This window comes from Sphaerodactylus townsendi, linkage group LG03 (genome assembly GCF_021028975.2).
Source record: "Sphaerodactylus townsendi isolate TG3544 linkage group LG03, MPM_Stown_v2.3, whole genome shotgun sequence".
NCBI lineage: Eukaryota > Metazoa > Chordata > Lepidosauria > Squamata > Sphaerodactylidae > Sphaerodactylus > Sphaerodactylus townsendi.
The window spans coordinates 95,087,565-95,103,668 of NC_059427.1; the positions used below are offsets into that span (position 1 = coordinate 95,087,565).

At 38.2% G+C, this 16,104-nt stretch overlaps 1 protein-coding gene across 1 annotated transcript in view; it reads right to left on the reverse strand.

Annotated features, from left to right (window-relative positions):
• Positions 1-654: 654 nt before the first annotated feature.
• The window catches only part of SFXN1 (sideroflexin 1), a 43,938-nt gene continuing 28,488 nt past the window's right edge, over positions 655-16,104 (reverse strand). Inside the window, exons 7-11 of the mRNA XM_048488090.1 lie at positions 13,994-14,121; positions 13,034-13,083; positions 7,710-7,759; positions 7,069-7,116; positions 655-4,477 (exon numbers count right to left, since the gene is read on the reverse strand). Of these exons, the coding sequence (XP_048344047.1) occupies positions 4,381-4,477; positions 7,069-7,116; positions 7,710-7,759; positions 13,034-13,083; positions 13,994-14,121 (373 nt within the window). The 3' untranslated portion in view covers positions 655-4,380. The remainder of the gene's footprint in view (positions 4,478-7,068; positions 7,117-7,709; positions 7,760-13,033; positions 13,084-13,993; positions 14,122-16,104) is intronic.

The following is a 16,104-nucleotide window of genomic DNA, read 5'->3' on the forward strand; positions in this document are numbered from 1 at the left end:
ATTCTAATCCAGAGAACCAGGTTTGATTCCCCCCTCTTCCAAATAAGCAGCACTTTTATCTAGTGAACCAGAGTTGTTTCCCCACTCCTACATTCCTGCCGGGTGATCTTGGGCTAGTCACAGTTCTTCAGAACTCCCTCATCCCCACCTACCATACAAGAGGTCTGTTCTGGGGAGGGGAAAGGAAATGAGTTTAACGTTGCCTTGAATCTCCTTACAGGAGAGAAAGGCAGGATATAAATCCAAACTCTTCTTCTACTACTATTTTGTATTTGGATATCTATACACAGTGGCTTGGATCCCACCAAAAATATAAGCTGACACAGGATTTCCATTTGTGGGTTGTGTCTTCTTGGCCTTCCCCTTCAGTCCAAAACACCCTTCTAAACACTGCTCTAAGGGGATCAGGACCCCCCAAGAAGAGTATAAGGGAAGACTTGGTGATCTGTCATGAGACATGGGAACTGGTGAACATTACATCAATTGCACTGGAAGTGGTAAAAACAATTGGCAGAATCCAGCAAGCTATCTATTGAGAAATAGCCTGGAATTGGTAGCCTGGAATTGGTAGTGTAACCCATACACACTTACAACATCACTGAGCTGACACTTGGGTTTCCTAAAGTCTGCTTCTCACAGAGGACATGACATACATTTCAGTCACTGATTTTAATGTTTCATCCAGTTTAAATTGTACATTAAGTGCCATCAACACTGGCAAGACATTGTGCTAATACTTACATTTAAAATGTACTTAAGTCACAAAGATAACCTAGAATCATTTTTTCCAACTGGAAATATTAATAACCATTCCATTGTACTAGCTTATTGCACTTCATTGGATTTTTTTTTAAAAAAACATTCTATTTCTATCATATCAGTATAAATTTACTGATGTTAATACTATTTTGTTCATGTTAATAATACCAAGAAAATTATCAATCCTGTAGAAAAGCATTAAGAGACCAATATTTTAAAAAATACCATTCATGGTGTATTTCTTTGTCCTCAGGATTATAAATGGTCAAAGAATCTCCTTGTATTCCTGGTAAAATCTATCAATAAATTTTTCACACTAGGTTATATTATCTCAAGCACACAATCTGTAAATACCCAAATTTAAAAAAAAAGCTGAGGTCACATGGAATGATCTGATTTACAACAAATGGAAAACCCCCGAACTACTGGAAAATGTGCTGATAAAAAACAAACACACACCAAGACATTTAAACAGGAGATAGTAATTATTAATTTTCTTCCTGTAGTCTTTGCAGGTGTAACATGATCGTTTATACAAAACAGAAAAAATACAATAATTAAAAAAATATTTTTCTTCTCATTCAGAAATGTTTATTGCCATAATTGTGTTGAAATTCACCAAGGAAACTAAACAGTGCACTCCCAAGGACAGTGATATCCTTTGACTTTAACCACTGACTTTAATACACTAAGATGTACTTTGCTTAGGATGGTACTGTAAAATGAAATCTTAGGCTCCTTTACTAGTTGTAAAGGCCTGTTGAATTCCATTGGATTTACTTGGGAGTACACGTTATGAAAACTGTTAAAAGTTTTAAAAGGCTGTTATGTGCGCTAGCACAAATCTGCAGGGCCAAGGCACGTCCAATCTACATGAACTTTTGATCATACTGCAAAATTGCCCCTTACCCCCATCTGCACTGAAGATGGGTGCATGAGTAGCACATTGCGTCTACAGGAGCAATCTGTCTCTTGTTAAAAGGTAAATGATTCATTACATGACCTTTCCCCCCAATACCGCCAAAGCAGGTGTGTGATAGTGATCGTGTGACATTCTAGCTGCAGCCAAAGAAAGTAATGTGAGGTTTGACAAAATTGGAATAAGAACTGGAGAAAAAGCTTTAACACAACCCCTAGGTTAACACCCTGAAGTTGCTTACTCCAGATGTTTTTACTTTCTGAGTTGTTTCTCTTCACATCCATTTTGATGTACAAATCTTGGGAGCATTTTCTGTGATGTATACTGAGTTTGTTAGTCCTCACCAGTGCCCTACCATGAATGGTGTTTTACACATCTAACACTTTTCTGTGGATATACTGCAAGGGCAAGACAAGCTGTTTTTCAGGAAAGCATCTCAACACCAAGGAATTCCTAGTGAGGTTCCAAGCAATCGCATGAATCCTTGGAAAAAAGTTTGTAAACACTGAATTTCTCTACAAATCCCATATCGGTATCGTACAAATCAAGTATTTTACAGGATTCAGTGCCAAGCATAAAATCTAACTTTTCTTCTTCTGTTACAATTTCAAGAGCTGTTCCTAAACAAGTCTCTGGTTTATAGAATGTCACATTCCAATACTACAGTCATAGAAATTGTAGACCTGTATACTGTACTTGGCACATCTAGACATTAGCTATTTTATAAAGTTAACACCCTATTTATGTATGACATTAATTATGAACATTATTTAGTACATGTACAAGGGCCAGATTCTCTGTTAAGTAACAACTCTACTGAGTACAGAGCTAGATCTATTTGTACCAGTACAAAGAGGTGTTCACTATGACATTATATTTGGGATGATGTACATTAATGGTAGACTCCCATGGCGTGAGGGTCAAACACACACTAAAATTACAGCAGAGTGCTGATGAGAATAACTCTCTAATATTTTGTGCAGTTCAGCAGATACTTGGGTTCAAATCTAAATTTAGCTATGGACTCAATGGACATCTTTATACAACTCAACATTTTGGGTTGATTTCTTCATCTGAATAATGGAAAATAAAAAGCATCCTATTTCGTGGGATCATTCTATTTCATAGCAACAAAGCACACCAAGGCATTCCAAAGCAACAGGCAACTGATTAAAAATGCTTCTTGCCTTATTACTTATGGAACAAAATCATTGACCAACAACTGTCAAAATTTTAAAAGGCTGTGACAATATCCCTCCCATAGAAATATAGGGCAGTCATACAATTCCATTCTAATTACTAAATTCAATTCCATTTAGCAGTTTAATGCTTCCACATGACTGAATTTAAGAGTGTCTTGAGAACTTAACCTGGTTTGATAACTAAAGGATATGAGAAAACAAGGCCAATAATAATAAAAATGCTGCAATTTCCAGAAAAATATAACAAATAAGGCAACTGAAACTTAGTAATGAAGTGCATAAATCCAGCTGGATTTTTGAAGAGTGTATGGCTATTGCTATAACCAGACAGGCAGCTGTTAGAAAGTTCCTATAGGATCTTGCCCATTGTTGAAGGATATTAAGCACCAAAACTGAAAGCAAGTCCACTGTTGAACAGGGCATCATGCACTTATTGCATCTGCTACATATCTCAGATCATGGTAAAGTCGCAGTACCATGGATGGCACCAGTTAATTTGTTTAATGTTTCAATATGATTTTAATTAGAATTATAAGTGCTATTTTCTATGCATTGGAGGACGTCTTCTTAGAAGGTTCCTCCCACCAGTGGAAGGGAACCTTTGGGTTCACCTAGTACTTCTTCTTTATTCAATGTTTAGATACTTTTGTATGATCTAAGAGAGCTGGCCAATTATTACTATTTTTAAAATACAAATAAAACACAAAAAAGCTTTCGTGCAATAATAACAAATAAGCCATTGTGGGAATTGGCCTCAAAGATATTGATAAGCTCTTTCCCCCTTACTCAATATTATCTATTCACATCCAGGCCACCTATCACTCTTAACGCTTGCATCTTCCCTGAACTATTTAAGTCAGTCCCAATTTAAAAGTGACACTGAGGGATCTCTGGTATGCTAACATTGCATGAATAGTTGTTAAGGACCCAGTTTAAATGATAGACCAGAACGCGTGCCATGTTGCATGAGTAAATTCTTTTATCCTACCCTATCACTATTGCAGTTAAATCAGATGTGTGATAAAGCTGTTTATGCACTCAGAATTGAGTAGGAATGCTCCAGAAATCATACCCTGGACCTCTGAAAAAGTAATTAGATGGGAATTCACAATCTGAACTATAGCCACAAAACAGTAGCACAAATTAACTTCTCAGTTACTCTCTCATTAGGGGAAATTAAAATAGGAAGATTTGTCTAAAATAGAAGATTTTCTCTGCCAGGGACATTTTCTAAAGATATTTAATTTTTAACTCCTTGAGAAGTGATGCAATCATTTTTGAATATTTGCAGCTAAAAACATTTGTAGTATATGCAGCAGACAAAGTGGTAAAGACTATGATTTGAAATCATAATTATGAAAATCCTCTAGGGATAATCAAAGAACCTCAGTGTTTAAAATTGGGTAAAACTGGAAGGACACATCAGGACTGTCTTCAAAGTTGTCACACAATTCAAAAATAAGTTCACCTAATTGTTGCTGAGGAATAGTTTGCTACAAATTATAATCCTTTGTTAAAATACACACGGTCCAATTCAGGGTCGAGTTCTTGGATCTTGGCTTGCAATTCTGACTCCAGACGAGTTACTGACATGGAACTGAGCAGAAGAAATTAAGACATTACATTACATATTATTTAATTATCATTTTGCAGTCTAATTAGTGGTACAACTATATTATTATTTAAAAGTTTGAGTCTATTAAACAATAAACATGATTAGTACGAAAGCGATTTATCAACTCTAAAACTCTTTTATAAGAATCTTAGTTAGTCCAAATAGTTAGCATCTTTGTAACATTGTGAACCACAAAATGAGCCATATTTTTCAAGTACTGTTTTGCTTGGCGAAGGATTATTGGTATAGTGTGTTAATGTCAACTAAAAAAATGAACTTCATATGAATTGTTAAGCTTTCACTTGTAAACTGAAACTGAAATAGCAAGTCATGAATGACTGGGAGACCTTTAAACTGATTGTTAACACTTTAAGCTTTACTATTAAGAATGAATAAAATGAATTTAGTATGCATGGAGACATGCAGTTAAAACCAGCAAGTGCCACATATAGGAGTGTTAATATATCAGCACTATAGAATACCCACCTAGGTGTGATGAATACTGATCCATCTCAGCATTGCGTGGAACTGCTTTTGCTATTACAGCTTTTCTAACAGTCTTCTAAGCCAAGAGGGCAAATGTTGAGTTACATTGTTTTGAATTCAATACAAGTCAAAGTGCTATCACAAAAGAAGCAGGGGACTTCTGCTTGCATTAACAACAAAATGAAATGTATATTCTTGTCAATAGATAAGACTATGTTATTTAGGTCATTTCCCTCCCCACTGCTGTCATCAAGTCATAGCTGACTTATAGGTGACCCTGTAGGGTTTTCAAGGCAAATGATGTTTCGAGGTGATTTGCTAATGCCTGCCGCTGTGCAGCGACTCAGTCCTTCTTTAGTGGTCTTGCATCCAAACTAAGGCCAATGCTGCTTAATAGCCAAGATCTGATGAGATTGGGCTAACAGGGCTATCCAGATCAAGCCTCATTCCCCATACTCTTATTTATTTCAGCAGGCTGTAGCCCAGCTCAATTGTTCAAAGTATAGGCAGTCTATGTGAACAAAATGGAGTAGGATTGTGCCTACTGCCCCCATCCTCCTCAGTACCCGCAGCAAGTCATAACTGTGTACAAGTGTATGTGCATCAACTCTGCATACATGATCGCGAGCAACAACTGAACAGGGCTTGTCTTCAACAGAGAAGGGATTTTCGGCCCTTGTCTGGAATCAGATCCACTGCCTTTCCAATAAAATAGTTCTGAAGAGTGAAAGGCAGCAGGAATAAAGTTCTGTTTCTTGGTCTTCATGCTCAGACTCAACGTTGTTTCTTTTTATCCCTCAATCCACTATTGTTTCACTGATATCAATTCTAGGGCATCTTCGTTTTACTTTGCAAGTGAATATTTTACTCTCAGCATCTAATACTTACAAACTTAAAAGTATTTACTGGAACTAGAGTGGGGTGAGAACACCCAGTAGGCTTCTTTTTTTGGCATCCAGCCAGGGAAAAAGGGACAAAGAGTGGGATGTTCCCCTTACTTGTCTGATTAATCTCTGTGTTTTGTGTATGGAAGCAGAAAACCCCTTTCCTTGGGCAGTAGGAAGGTGAATAATAAACTCACTTGTGGGAAGGAGCTTTCCACTTAGAAAGAGAAAAGGCATAAAGCCAAGAAAACTATTAGAATATAATTATGGGATGGTACAGACAGAAGAATGAGAGAAGCAGTTGAAAAGGATGTGATGGAATTTCCTCTGCTCATACTTAGAAAACAGATTAAGTAGGCAGGAAGCACATGTATTCCTAACCATAATTGAAGTCAAAGAGTTCACAAGGGGTTAATGTTCCTTCGGACTCCCTTACAGATCTTCCTTTATTGGGGGATATTAGCAGGAGGATATTCCTGAAGCAGAAAACCAGTGAACCATCACTCTGATCACCTCTCCAGCAAAGAGAGAAGATGCTGCTATCTCACAGCTGTTGTCTCAAGGATGGGAAACCTCCCAGGAATGGAAAACTGCACACCCCCTACACTCACAACTGGATGGGAAGGAGAAGAAAATGTACTATGGAACAAAAAGTAGTCAAGGCTAAAACTGAACAGAGGTAAGAGAAAAGCTAATTAATTCCTAGCCTAGACAATGACAAACCAGGAGCATAGAATTTCCACCTTCACAAAGTCATTTCCCAACTTTCTGCTTTCCCAACTTTTTACTCATATCCAGAAAAAACAAGAAGGAAAGGTAGAAGGAAAACAAAATGGGGAAAGAGGCACAATCTGACTGACTTAAAAGGAAGAGAAGAGAATAAAAGGACGGCAGGCAAAGAGAGTGAATTGTTAGAAGAAATACATTACTGATCTTATCCTTCCAGTAAAGTTACAGAGGGGAGGCAGAAGCAATGGAGGAGAGAAAAACTGTAGGTGTTTAAGGAAGGCTGTCACCAAGTGCTCCAACTGCCCAGTACAAACTGGACAAAGAATTTGCTTATTTTAAAAGGTGTAGATAGGTGATTTCTGACTGAACTAAGGAGATTTTAAAAGCAGGGCAATGTTTTCAACTATCTCTGTAAATCATCTGACACCACTGAAACTCTTGTCATAGAAGAATAATATGAAAAGCATGCAGTACCTTTTCTGAGGAAATAACGCACAGCATAAAGGTGTGGCAAATACCAAACTGGAAAAGACAAACAATAACTTAAGTTACTTACAGTAATTGTTCTTAAAGTAAAAGGACTCCTTTGGGGAAAGTCAATAGGATCATCTGAACTTTGTAGGAAGTTATACATGTATCCCTGTACTAACCAAGAAGTGCAGCACAATAACCCTGTTGCTCATTACCAATGCTAGGAGGGTGGAAGTTAGGGAGGCATTTCTCTGTTTTTGTCAATGCTTTTATTTCCCTGCAGTATTCCTCTCCTAACATGGCCTTTTCAGCTCAGCATGCCTTTCTCCTTGCAAGGCCTTGCAAGGCCTTTCTCCTTGCATTTTTGTTTGCTCTCTTTGATCCCAACACAGATGAGGAAACCACATATTAAAACTTATATCCTGCCTTATTCTTGAGGTATGGAACTTTGTTTTTTTCTTGCCATGCTCCCTGTAGCTGGTTCAGAACAAGTTATTACTTCATCTGTGTTATTTGCCCTATGCTTAATAAAACTTGAATGGTCTTGCTAGGTCAAAATTTTAGAGTGTGTCATGTAGTGTTAAAAGTGAACATGAATGAGGAAGGGGGTGATACTCAAAAAAATCTTTGAATTTTTTACTCACCAAATCCCAACTAATCCCACTTGAATTGGGGCACTCATCCATGGAAACCGCTATGTCAAAAACAAAATGGTACACAATAAACATGTTTCTGCTTCACTGCATATCCATTAATGGAGATTTTGGATAGAGCACTTTTAAAAATCATAAGGACACTAAAAATGTATGCATAGAGTAGGCAAAAGTTACATATATGGCTTACCACTGGGCAACTGTCAACATTCCTAACTCTTAGGGCCTGCTGTAATAATATTCTTTTAATAAAAAGTCCACAGTGCTTACTGAATTGTCTATATGTTCTCAGTAGTGGGATGTAAGTAAGAACTTAATAGAGACAATTATATGAGACTGCATTGTTCATATAGGGCATTTAAGGATGAAAGTAACTCTTCTGGGCCATTACAGCAATATTTCTGTAAAATGATAAAAGAGAGGAATGTTTTACTATTCCATTATTTTTATTCAAACAATCAACTGTGCACTTTCGAAATGCAATAGTCATTAAAACAAGTAATTATAGTATTTGTACTGTGAGCAACTGAGTCTCTAAGGGTTGATCCAACCAGCGTTTTCCACCCAGCCCCAATCAATTTTCTTCCATAATCTACCCTGAGCCCACATGGTGTTTCTTTACAAGGTATTATGGTCCAAAGGAATCCCTTCTTCACCATCAATAGGATTGGTTTAATCCTTCACTATGGTTTTATTAGAAACATGTAGCCAGATAAGTATCCCATGAAGTAAGTGAGGCACCACTTTGGTCTTGTAAATATGATCTATGGCAGGAACATATTATTCTGCTTTGATAGAATAGACATAGTAATTGTTCAAGCAACATGTTCAGTTTTTGCTTGTGCGTAATGCAAATGCGTAATCCATTTACCACAAGAGTGACATATAATACCCTATGCTTACAGAAGTGTTTGACATTAGAGTCAAATACAGTGAAAAGTTAGCAATAGGAGTATCTCCCATACTGATGCTATTTTTAATTTGCATAAGTAGCTGCAGGAATTTTCAAGATGAAAACACTGAACAATGTCTATGCTATAGTTCTGAATAGCAATGTAATAGTTAAATATTTCATGGAAATCAATGCAAAAAAAGTAACCCACTGATTGTGTTCCATGATTACTTGCAAGGAAACTTTCTGAGGGCACAAGCTAGATCAGATATTTTCAGAAAAAAACTGTACTAATCTGAAGCATTGGTAGTATCCAAAAGAAGGAATATTTTCAGTAATATATCATGCACTAGCTGCAAAAGTCTGTAAGAAATTTCAGATTTCCATAAGTAAGTTGCAAAAAGATTTATACAGCACTAGAAGACTTAGTTATTGGTCTGACACAGGTTTCAGTATGCCTTACTCTAAGGGATTGATGATTTACTCTTGCATGAAATTCATGGCACCTCAGATGATATGTATTGGAATTTTGAACAATTGAAAGAGAATTTACACTACAGAAACTGAACAAAACAATACACTTTGTTTATGTCATTGAAACAATATAAACAATGCAAAAGGCTGTGTTGCAAGTTGCATTTTTAAACTCACAAAAGAGATTTGGAGATTTGGTACAAAATCTGTATAAAAAAGAAAATTTGAGGAAAAATAATATGCCAGCACTAGATTGTAGTTGCTTGAAGCTAGTCTGCAGCGCCACCTGCTGCCTTTCAGTTTTTATACTTTCAGAAAAATTCTGATAACCACAAACACCTCCAATGGCAACTTATTTCCACTCTTTTATTCTTGTTGTCCACAAAGAACAGCTATCTCAAAAAATTAGAATTGCTTCACATAGTTTAAGTATTGTTTACTGACACATGATCAAAGAAGCTTGCAAAAACAAATCATCTAAAAATAAGTAAGGCTTCTAATGGGAGCTGAAAGTGAATTGAACTATTTGAAGTTCAGTTAATGAAACTGAATTGAACTATACTGGATTTTGTTCTTACTAAAACCAAGCATTTGCTGCAAAAGACTAACATAAAGTTTACATGTCATTTAGTGAATGGAATTACACAGTGCCCTCAATATGTACAATTATGATTTTTCAGTGAAAAGCATCTCCCTATATTGTTGTTGAAATTGAGAGCAAAATAGTTAAACCCTGAATGGGAAAATGGAAATAAGCAATCAGTACACAACTATAGCCTTTGTGTTGAAAGGTGACAGTTTGTTTCCTAAAAAAACATTAATAGAAAATGTGGGCTGTGGCTCAATAACAGTGTGCCTACGCTTCATGCAGAAGGTCCCAGGTTCAATATCCAGCATCTCAGCTTAAAAAGTTAAGATAGTAGGTGATATGAATGACCTCTGACTGAGACCCTGGAGACTTGCTGCCAGTCAGAGTAGACATTACTGACCTTGTGAGATCAATAGGTATAAGGCACCTCCATGCGTTTATAGTTCCATATACTATCTTGCAAAAAATTCTAAAGACTTAAAAGTCACCGCAAATTATAAATGGCAAGTAATCCACTCTAAAATTTAACTACGCTTGTTATTTTTTTAGTCTCACACAGATTACAGCTAGATCACCCCTTGTACACCTGTTTAGTAGAAATGTCTATTCAACTAATTATATTTGCAATACACAAATCTTGCTTGAAATATAAAGTGTATTTTAAGTTGTGGGTGGATCTGATTTTAAAAGTTAGATGCATGTCAGTTTCACATTAACCAGAAGTCTTTAATTGGTCAATCAAATTCTTATTCTATGTGCAAACACAGCCATACTGAAGTATTAAAGGCTGCTACATAGATAAAACATAAGATATTGTCTTCACTACATCCTCTGAATTGGCCATGTAGTAGAAAGCTATGTTAAAAATAGTTGGGCTTATAATGCAATGTAACATTTATTTATTTATGATTCAAGATATGCTTGTCCTGCTTTAGGATAGGGAATCGCTAAAGCATGAAACCTCATCTTAATTATGTAAACTCTCTTCTATTCTAGACTAGAATAAAGTTACTATCATACTGGAGTGTTATATATTTATATTGTATCTGTATGTTTCTTGCTGGGTTAATCTGGAGGTTTGGGCTTTGGTGTCATCAATAAGCAGATGACTCCAAGCTGTATTTGTTAATGGATGGCCATGCAGACTCCACCCCATATTCTCTGGCCAGCTGTTTGGGAGCTGTGATGGAGTGGTTGCAAGAATGTCAAATAATAAATAAACATAAGGTTACATAAGGTTACAGGATGGTTAGTGAGGGGCAAACTTCTTGGCTCACCTCACCCTGAGTTTGGTTTTCTAAACTTTCTTGGACAATTCTTGGAAAAACCTGAAGAACCCTAAAAAAAAAAACAGAAAAGGAAAAAAACAACCCCCTCCTCATCAAACCACTTTCATTCTTGCTTTCTCACAGATACTCACACCTTGGTCTCCCATTCTTACCCTCGTGAGAGGAAGAAACTGGCAAGTAAGAGGCCTTGCTAGAGATAGATCCCAAGCCCAAGGCCTGGATGTTTCTCAGTGAGTACAGAAGCCATAGTGTATGGAAATGTTTATTTTGAAAGCTTTCTAACTAAATTAATTGGGATGGGAGGCATGGAAATTTATAATCCTCATGAACTCAGCAGAAAGTGGCATGAGTATATGGGCCTAAAGAATGAGGCAAGTGAGGGTTCTTCGGTCTTCAGCAAGTCTTCCCTTCTGCGGATTGCTCCTTTCTTGTGGGTGCTTTTGCTCAAGAAAGATATGCAGGGCTTTCTGGCTGACACTAATTCAATATGGGCAAGGTCAAATCTTTGGAAAAGTTTTGGGTTTTGCTGAGATTTTGGCTTCCATCGTTCCCAAATTACCAGAGTCACTAACAAGAATATGTGATGCTGGTGGAAATAACTGCTGCTGTTTTGTCCACTGCCACTAAAAGAATAAAACATGAGCTTGCACATAAGAAATGGGTGCTACACAGCACAAAAACAAATTGCATATCAAGCCATTTTTCTTGACACTACTGCAAACCTCCCACCCCCAAATAAAGTGTGCCATCACCCATGTCATTCACAAATACCTTTCTGCATAAAGTAGGATTACATCTACTGAAGCAGCCATCTGAAGCAGCTTTGCTATGGTAGCCGATTTCCTTAAATCCTTGAACTCACAAGACAACATGGAAGGGCAAGATCTGTATTTGCAAATATCTTGATTTCTAGTACATCTGCTTCAATCAGAAGCATATCTACAGTAAATGGTGCTCAGGGCAAGATCTGAAATTGTGCCCCCTTCTGAACACGCCTTCACTGTGAATTTTTGGGACTGTAGGTCAATACTTCCTTGCTTTGAACACAGTGATGCTTATTGTTCATTTGTGAGGCCAGAAATGGCTGTTCCTTAAGGTGAAACCCTTCCATGCAAAGAAAGGCCTCCAGTTTGCAGCCCACCTTGCTGAGCTCTGATTTCACAGGCCCAGAAAGCCCGCCCGAGTTGTGGGGGAGGAGTGCGGTACCATGGCCTTTGCAACAACCTGCTGCCCGCCAGCTCTAGAGGTACTGCCACATTGTAGCACCACATGGGCCTAGGACAGGAGCCTGAGGGACTGTGATCCATCATGCCCTTCTCAGCAAGCAGAATCTCCCTCCACATCCACATGCAGGCTGTCCTGTTGTCCCCCGCAGCTTGTTCATGCGCCTGACCCAAGGAAAGCTATGCCGGCCCTGGCCTCTTCTTGCTGGGCCAGATGGAAGCCTCCCTAAAAGAAGCAGCCATACATCTGGAAAAGTGGTGCTGGACAGCACTCAGTGGTGAAGGTGGCCATGCAAGGAAAGGGGCTGATCCAAGGGCTGTGATGAGCTAGACCACTTGCTGCAGCCCCACAACTGAGAGCCGCATCACCAGCTGTGTCTAGTCTTCAAGGCCTCTCAGTGCCCAGGCCCATGCCTGGCTCTGCCAGCTGTCGTGGGGTCCTAATCCTAATCTGTGAAGTGGTATGCTGGATGTGGGTTGGCTCAATTAGTTGGCTGTGAGCGGGAGGCAGCTGCTGGGTTAGTGGTGGGCTTGAGGAGTGTGCCCTTTCTGGGGGATGCTCCAGGTGGCTGGGGGCCCTGGGATGTCTGGCACCCTCCTCAAGTAGTGCCCGGAGCATCTTTCCCCACCCTAGATATGCAGACAACCCCTTATTACTGGTTATGTGGATCTATTTTGCACAGCTGAATCATTAAACTTTTAATGTGTTTTCTAATTGTTATCACAAACAAGCGTTCCCTGAATAGAATGTAGAATAATTGGAAATTTAAACTTCTTTAATTATTCTCTGCACATTTGAGGTCAGTTTACTGTTATGAGGAAACTGGTAGAAAGCAACTTAGGCTTACCTTTAAAAATGCCTTCTTTTCCAAAGTATTCATTAGGAAGGGAGGAATGGCTACAAGGTAAGAAAATAAAAAAGCCACCTAGTTAAAAGTTAGCAAATAACATCCAGTAGTTTATAACAGTAGCTAACAATATTATTCCCTGATAGGCTTCATTAGAAGGTGAATGGGATGGGAGACCGTGAGAAAGTTCATTCCCTAAAACCTTCCTCTCTAGGAACAGTGACATCCCCACCGCAGCAACATGTAGTTTCCTCCTTCAGTTTGTATTCATTGTTTAACATTCAGTCTCTTCTGCAGCAGATTTAGTATGCTCAACAAAAGAAAGTATCCCTGATATGAAGACCAATTAATGTATTGTGGCAGCAGCTTTTATCAGCCATTGCTGGCTTTATCAGGTAAATGAAGCGTTATGTTCAGTTGGCAGAAAGATTTTTACTTAAAGTTTTGAAACCAAAACCCCACCTGAAAACGTATGAAAGTTTATGTGATAATAAATGCCTAGTCTGTTATTTGGGCTGCAATAGACGATCACAGTTTCTGAACTGAACTTCTCTTGAATATGCAGTACCTTAGCAAAACTTCTTCCATTATTATCAGGGGCATCAAATTATGTATACACGAAAGATACCTCAAATGATAGCAATCAAAGAGGAACAAATGATTCTGGATTTATAATAGTCTGAAACTTAATGCCATAAACATTAATGCCATAAAACCAAGAGATTTTGAACAAAACAGCTAGTTTGATGTAGTCAGGCAGTCCAAAACACCCAGAGGCCAAATCGCACTCTCACCTAGTACCCTGCAGCACCTCATTCTTTTCCATGTGGGCACACCTGGCAAAGTGGCAGCCTAATATGCACAAAAGATTATGAGAATTGCTCTGTAGTCCGTATGTGCAAAATAAAAAATTGTGTCATGACTGATACAAGAATTATGCTTAATGGCAACAGAACTAACCCATTCCTGGAGCAGCCATAAGAATCCTGGAGACAACCACTTGCAGAATGGCTTGTTCAGCAGCTTTGGTTGATTCACCCAATCGGTTTCCATTTTCATCTGTAATGGGAATACCATGCTTTAATTCCCTGTCAGAATTTGAAAAAGAGAGAGGAGACCAGCTGAATAACTATTTTATTTATTTTTATTTTTATTTATTTAATTTAATATACCGCCCCATCCCCGAAGGCCTCTGGGCGGTGTACAACATAAAACCACATATAAAATCATCATAATACAGCTTCCATAAATATAACAAAACAGCAGTTATGTCCTAAGATAGGCATCTCACTTAAACCTAATCCTCCTAGAAGGAGGAGGAAGAGGTAGTGGGTCCTGATGATATTGAGGACCCATGGGTCCCAATAATGGGTCCCGATATTATTGGGAACCCATGGAATGAAGGGGGCGGGGCACACTCAGCGGCTGGTTTCTCCAAAGTTACTATTTTGACAGTTTTAATTTTAGCCCCTACTCTACTTTTACTAAATGTATAATCAAATTCATTGGGAAGGGATAAGGCAGGATTAATCTTTGTACAAGGAACTGAGAGAGGAATCTTTACCCCCTCTTCATATTTTTGGAAAGCACTACTTCACAAAACTTGTTGGACGACAAGAAGGATTTTACTTTGACAAGTGGCTGCAGCCCATATTTTCTTACATTTGTTCTGTAACTACACTCTGGAAAATGACAAATGTGTACATTATTTTGTATCCTGGAAGAACTTTCGCATTGCCTTTAAAATTGATGCCCCATGAACTTTCAGAACTTGACTAGCTATTCTAACTGGAACTAAAGACACAGTAGCTCTGTAATTTGAAAGTTACTTTTCACCTCCCAACTTTATAATCCAGTCAACACTCCTTTGTAGTAATATAAATTACAGTATTTATACTTGTTTGGTAAACAGATTTCTTTCAGCATCAAAGGTCAATTCTCAACGGCCACATTAATATGACAGCCACTCTTTCATTAATATGTGCATTATTCCTGGCTATGTTTGTCAGCTGACTGGCTTGTTACCACAGCAACTGCTTCAGCTGTAACTCCTTTACAGTAAGTAATCACAAAACAATGCATGGGCTACAGTCTCTCATCCCTGTACCACAATGGAATAGCCATAAGAAGAGCCATACAGGATCACACCAAAGGACCAATAAGTTTAGCATTGACCAGCTGCCTCCAGGAAGCCTATGAGCAGGATTACTGCAACATCATCCACCCATTCCTGCTCCCAGCAACTGACATAAAACATACTGCCTCTGGTACTGGAGGGAGTAGATAGCCATCATGGTTAGTAGCCATTGACAGCTTCATCCTCCATGAATTTGTCCACTCCCCTTTCAAACCTTCCAAGTTAATGGCCAATCAATAATTTGAAGGGATTTCCTTGGAACCACCCTCAAGGATGGCTTATGGCAAAATATTACAACATGTTAATGTAAAGGCTCTCATATATTTTGGTAGGGTTAAGATACTTAAGTACTGGAAAGTTTAGCTCTACAGTTGAATGTGAACAAGGCCCATATGTTACAGTACACATATTCTGGCAAACAGTATCACAGATCCTTTGTTGGACTAACGCTTGGGCCTTCTTCACTTGTAAGATATTTAAAAAATGGGGTAAAAATTCAGCAATTGAAATTTCTTGTCATTTACCCAAATATGTATCTTCCAGTACAAGCTGGGCATAGCTAGAGGATGGATTTCTAAGGCAAATTGGCAGCCAAATGTTTATGACTTACAATAGCTGCTAATTAACACACTGTCACCTCTGTAACTCATAATTGCCACAGTTACTCATAATTGCCTCAGTTATCAATTTAGAGAACTGCAGAACACCTCTCATAATTGCCACAGTTATCCATTTAGAGAACTGCAGAACTGAGAAAATGAGTCTGTATCCTCCCAAGTCTGGGTTACATCTATGAAGCCAAACAGGTATCCCAGAAAGCAGCTGAGGCATCACTTTGGCACTATACACATGACCTTAAATCCAATAAACCATAACCATAACAGACCTGAGTAATTGCGCAAGCTGATTGTTTAGCATTTATCTGATGAATCTT